The following is a 6012-nucleotide window of genomic DNA, read 5'->3' on the forward strand; positions in this document are numbered from 1 at the left end:
GCCGGAGCCCAGCAGGTCGAGGCTGCGGTGGCTGGGAGCGGCCACTGCACCCCAGTCTGGGCGACTGAGACTCCAACTCCAAAAAAAAAAGAAAGAAAGAAAGAAAGTCAAAAATAAATAAATAAATAAATGATAGAGCAGGCATTCTAGGCTAGGTGAGAAAGAAATAAAAACAAGAGGGCTACCAACAGAGTCAAAATGTGGGACAAGGGTCTAAATATACCAATTAGTCAATTAAAAAGGTATAATGGGAGTAGGAAGAAAGCTGAACAGAAGGCTACATTTGGAGTCTATAATATCAGGGTAATGACAAGGTTCCAAATGCAGTCAATGATGAGGCAGAAATAATTTAATGAAGATAAGGATGTTAAACAGGTTAAATAACTAACCTACTGTTTGTCTGTTATTTTGCTATTTTTTTTCAGGTGATCTTTTTTTTTTTTTTTTTTTTGAGTTGGAGTGTCACTCTGACGCTCAGGCTGGAGTGCAGTGGCACACTCACAGACATGCCAGCATCGACCTGTAGGGTTCCGGCAATCCTTCCACCTCAGCCTTCTAAGTAGCTGAAGCTACAGCACGTGCTACCACATCAGGCTAATTTTTTAATTTCTTGTAGAGATGAGGTCTTACAGGCTGAGCCACCACGCCCAGTCTACTAATCTACTGTTGAATAGAATCGGACTATACATACTGGAAACAAAGTGCATAGCTAAATAAGTAAAGTCATACTAAAGGCAATCACTCCTTACAGCAAGGACATTTTCTTATAAAAGTAAATGCCACAGGCTGGGCACAGTGGCTCAGGCCTGTAATCTCAGCACTTTGGGAGGCCGAGGCGAGAGGATTGCCTGAGCCCACGGGTTTAAGACCAGCCTGGGCAACTTGGCGAAATCTCGTCTCTGCAATAAATGAAAAAAAAATTTGCCGGGCGCGGAAGTGCATGCCTGTAGTTCTGGCTACTTGGAAGGCTGAGGCGGAAGGATTGTCAGAGTCCAGCAGGTCAAGGCTGCGAAACTGTGAGCATGCCATGGTACTCCAGCCTGGGCGACAATGAGACTCCAACTCAGAAAAAAAGGTAAATGACACAAACCAGCCTTTCTAGGCCTCCTCTACTCCCCATGGCCTTTTTGCATTTTAAGACATAACTGCCCTACTTCAAAAGCTCATCAGTCCTACAATTGATGGTAGTCCTACAACTACAACTATAATCTTGTTTAGAAACAAGACTGAGGCTGGGTGCAGTGGCTCATGTCTATAGACCCAGCACTTTGGGATGTCAAGGTGAGAGGATTGCCTAAGCCTACGAGTTCAAGACCTGCCTGGGCAACTTGGCGAGACCTCATCTCCACAATATATGAAAAAATTAGCCAGGTATGGTGGCACATGCCTGTAGTTCCAGCTACTTGAAAGGCTAAGGCAGAAGGGTTGCCTGAGCCCAGCAGGTCAAGGCTGCAGTGGCCGTGAGTGTGCCCCTGTACTCCAGTCTGGGTGGCAGAGGCTCTTACACAAAAAAAGAAACAAGATTGAAAAAAAATTATTTTAATTTTCAGTTTATAATTTTCTACAATCTGTTATTATTATTATTTTTTTTTTTGAGTTGGAGTCTCACTCTGTCGCCCAGACTGGAGTGCAGTGGCCGCTCCCAGCCACCACAGCCTCAACCTGCTGAGCTCCGGCAATCCTTCCACCTCAGTCTTCCCAGTAGCCGGAATTACAGGCGCACGTTACCACGCCCGGTTGATTTTTTGATTTACTGTAGAGATGAGGTCTCGCTGCCCAGGAGGGTCTCGAACCCGCGGGCTCAGGCAATCCACTCACCTCAGCCTCCCAAAGGCGCGGGATTACAGGCTGAGCCACCAAGCCCGGCTTGTTATTATATTTTATATTAATTAATTATAGAATACTTGCAAAAGACTTCCTTCTGATCCATATGTGATATTATGTATGAGGGGGAACTCCTCAAAAAATGGAATTATCTTTCGGAGGGCAGGTCCCTTGAAGTATACTCAGAATTTGTTCCTCTGGATAAAACAGTCAACCAAAGTTTTTATCTGGAAGTCTTGAGAGAAACTGCAACACGCTTTGGGAAGAAATGTTCTGAATTGTGGCAAACAGATGACTGGTTCTTCCACCATGATAATACACCTGCCCACACCACGCTCAGTGTTCAGCAGTTCTGGACCAAAAACAGAATGACTCCTGTGCCCACCCTTCCTATTCATTATCTCACCCTGGAGAGAGAGCTGTCCCTGGAGACTGTAGCACCTATACTTGGGACCCTTGCAGATCTTCCCCTATGTATCTCTTCATCCAGCTTTTTATTTGTATCCTTTGAAATAACCCAGTAAAAGTAAGTCTCGCTGAGTTTTGTAAGCCACCCTAACAAATTAACTGAACCCAAACAGGGGGTCAAGTTGAGGAACCCTAACTTGAAGCCAGTTGATAAGAAGTTCCAGAGGCCTGGACTTGTGACTGGGGGGAAGGAGCAGGAGGTCTTGTAGGACTGAGAGCTCTATCTATGGGATCTGAGCCTATCTCCAGGTAGATAACATTAGTATCAGATTGAATTAGAGGACACTCAGCTGGTGTCTGTTGCTTGGTGTGTAGGGAAAAAACCTTATATATTTGATCACAGAAATATTCTGTATTTATTGTTATGAGAGCAGAGGAAATACAGTTTGAGTTTGTTTGGTTTTTTTTAATTGGGGTCTTACTCTGCTGCCCAGGCTGGAGTAAAATGGCATGATCATGGCTCACCACAGTCTCGACCTCCTGGGCTCAAGTGATCTTCCCACCTCAGCCTCCCAAGCAGCTGAGACTACAGGTATGCGCCACCACACCAGGCTAATTTATTTTTACTTTTTCTAGAGACAAGGTCTAGCTATGTTGCCTAGGCTGGTCTCCTAGGTACCAGAACTCCTAGGTACCAGAGTTCTGCTGGGTGTGGAGGCTCACACCTATAATCCTAGCACTTTGGGAAACAGAAGTGAAAGGACTTCCCAAAGCGCTAGAATTCCAGGCATGAGCCACCGTGCCTAGTACAGTTTGAATTTTTCTACTTTCACACCATCTTTTTATGCTTTCCCCAAAATATCATTTGTTGATACTAAAAGATTATTAAAAAAATGCATCATCATCTTTATCTCTATTGAGCATATGCTAGTTTGTGAGGAAGAAAATTAAATAAGTGTACTTTGATGGGAGTAAATTTATGAAATCCTACAATATCTAAAAGCTATTATAAAGTGGATCTAGCCAGGTGCAGTGGTTCACACCTATAATCCCAGCACTTTGGGAGGCTGAGGTGAGAGGACTGCCTGACCCCATGAGCTCAAGACCAGCCTGGGCAACATGGCGAGACCACATCTCTACAATAAACAAAAAAAATTAACTCAGCATGGTGGGGCATGCCTATGGTTCCAGCCACTTGAAGGCTGAAGAGGAAGGATTGCCTGAGCCCAGCAGGTCGAGGCTGCGGCTGTGAGCATGCCCCTGCACTCCAGCCTGGGTGACAGAGACTATGACTTTAAAAAAAAAAAAGCGGATCTAAACATTAATAATCTTTCACTTATTTATTAATTCAACAAATATTTGCTTGACATCTCAATTGCAAGCACTATTCTAAAGCAGTGAAGATAAAGTGGTGAAAAACTAAAGACTCACTCTCATATAGTTTACGTTTTAGATGGTGGATAGAAAATGAGTATGCCAAATTTTAAAATATAGATACATAATTTCAGGTAGTACTAAGGCCTGTGGCAATAGGGTAGAGTACTTGGAGACCAACGCCACTCCAACTCAAGTGGCCTTGCACTAATATTACCACACCTCAACTTCTCTTCTATGCTGCTCTACAAATTATTACTAAAGCTTTAGCCCAGGTCATAAATAAAGCCCAGCAAAATACGAGCTTATAAAAAAATGATAGCATTCTATCATATGTTCCTTCCACGTATTCTTTAGCAACCTTATTGCAAATCATTTTTACAATTCATGATACAGCCAATGTTCTTTACGGTTCCTAGTTATAAACTATCACACTGTACTAGCGCATACTAATCTTACATTACAAAAGTACCTATGCTTAAAATGCTATATTTCTGTGATCTTGAGTATCTTCAAACCCTTTAAAAAAATGTGTCCTCTACTTAAAATTATGACATTTCATGATATCTACTAAAATCAAGCCAGAAAAGTTAATTTATATACACAAAATTATTTGACCTTGACACTAATGTGTAAGCAAATAAGCACTACGCTACATTTGCTTTCTGCTAAAATTATGAATTAATCTTGTCATCCAAACATAGATTCCAAAATCTGTATCAACCATCCACTATTAATTTTTTTGCCAGTACTATAAATAAAGAAATCTTTAAAGGCCAACCACCACAGCCGGGAGCGGTGGCCCCCACATGTAATCCTAGCACTTTGGGAGGTGAACATGAGAGGACTGCCTGAGACCAGGGGTTTGAGTCCAGCCTGGGAAACTTGGCGAGACCTCATCTCTACAATAAATTAAAAAATTAGCTGGGTATGGAGGTACATGCCTGTGGTTCTAGCTACTTGGAAGGCTGAGGTGAAGGATCACCTGAGCCCAAAGTTCGAGGCTGTAGGGACCATTAAGTGTGCCACTGAGCTGGGCTCGGTGGCTCAGCCTGTAATCCCATGCCTTTGGGAGGCAGAGGTGAGTGGACTGCCTGAGCCCGCAGGTTCAAGACCCGCCTGGGCAACTTGGCGAGACCTCATCTCTACAATAAATCAAAAAAAAAAAAAAAATTAGCCGGGTGTGGTGGCGCGCACCTGTAGTTCCAGCTACATAGAAGGCTGAGGCGGAAGGATCACTGGAGCCCAGCAGGTCGAGGCTGCGGTGGCCGGGAGTGGCCACTGCACTCCAGTCTGGGCGACAGAATGAGACTCCAACTCAAAAATAAATAAATAAAAATAAATAAATAAATAAATGTTCCATGCAGTAACATAGTTTACCATCATTCCATCAATCTATTCAAGTTCTACTAAGATATTGCATTACTATTTAAAAAGTGTCACTTTAAACTACCTTGAAAAATACAAACATTCTAAAAAAAAGCCTTAAACCTTTTCCAACTACTCTATGCTCTCTAAAAATAAACTCTGATCACCAATCAATTCAATACTCACATCTTGATTATATTCCAAGAAGACATGGAAATTTAAATCTTTTCTCAAAATAGGATGTGCTGCCACACGACACAGGAACACTTCATGCATTGCAACTGTCTTCTTGAATATTGCCAAATATTCACTAGAAACAATATACGAAATTAAAGGTTAAAAACTCCATCAACTAGAAAGTCATCTGCAACACATTTTTTCAGTGAATACTCTTTGGATTATTCCAAATGCAAAATTAGAGATACAAAGATATAATTTATGTAAACAAAGGTTTTAGTTGAACTGTTAATCAAATATATAAAACCCAGCTCTTAAAAAGACTTCATGCCAGTTAATAATATTTATTATATCTACATGTTAATATTTTTAAGTTTTATGTACTTACTATACAAGTTGATGTTAAAGTCAACTATAGGGATATTTGTTTCCAGCTCCAGAAAAAGTAAACTACAAACTATTTAATACAACCTAAACAACTCAATTTCTGGCCAGGCTCGGTGGCTCAGTCTGTAATCCCTGCACTGTGGGAGGCCAAGGAGAGTGGATTGCCTGAGTTCGTGGGTTTGAGACCAGCCTGGGCAACTTGGTGAGACTTCATCTCTACAATAAATAAAAAAATAACCTGGGCGTGGTAACACACACCTAAAGTTCCAGTTACTGGGAAGGCTGAAGCAGAAGGATCGCCGGAGACCAGCAGATCAAGGCTACGGTAACCATGAGTGTGCCACTGCACTCCAGCCTGGGTGACAGAATGAGACTCAAACTCAAAAACTAAAAACATTCACTTTCTTTTTCTTTCTTTTTTTTTTTTTCTGAGTTGGAGTCTCACTCTGCCACCCAGACTAGAGTGCAGTGACA

General features: G+C 42.0%; 1 protein-coding gene across 2 annotated transcripts in view; it reads right to left on the bottom strand.

The window, feature by feature from the left end:
• SNX6 (sorting nexin 6) overlaps positions 1 to 6012 on the bottom strand; it is a 52661-nt gene that overhangs the window by 33999 nt on the left and 12650 nt on the right. For both annotated transcript variants that reach the window (XM_021715685.1, XM_008064319.2), the window contains one exon: positions 5161 to 5284. In XM_021715685.1, coding sequence (XP_021571360.1) covers positions 5161 to 5284 — 124 coding nt within the window. The remainder of the gene's footprint in view (positions 1 to 5160; positions 5285 to 6012) is intronic.

The sequence above is a fragment of the Carlito syrichta genome, unplaced genomic scaffold, assembly GCF_000164805.1.
Source record: "Carlito syrichta isolate Samal-C Ts95f unplaced genomic scaffold, Tarsius_syrichta-2.0.1 Scaffold307289, whole genome shotgun sequence".
NCBI classification, from domain to species: domain Eukaryota; kingdom Metazoa; phylum Chordata; class Mammalia; order Primates; family Tarsiidae; genus Carlito; species Carlito syrichta.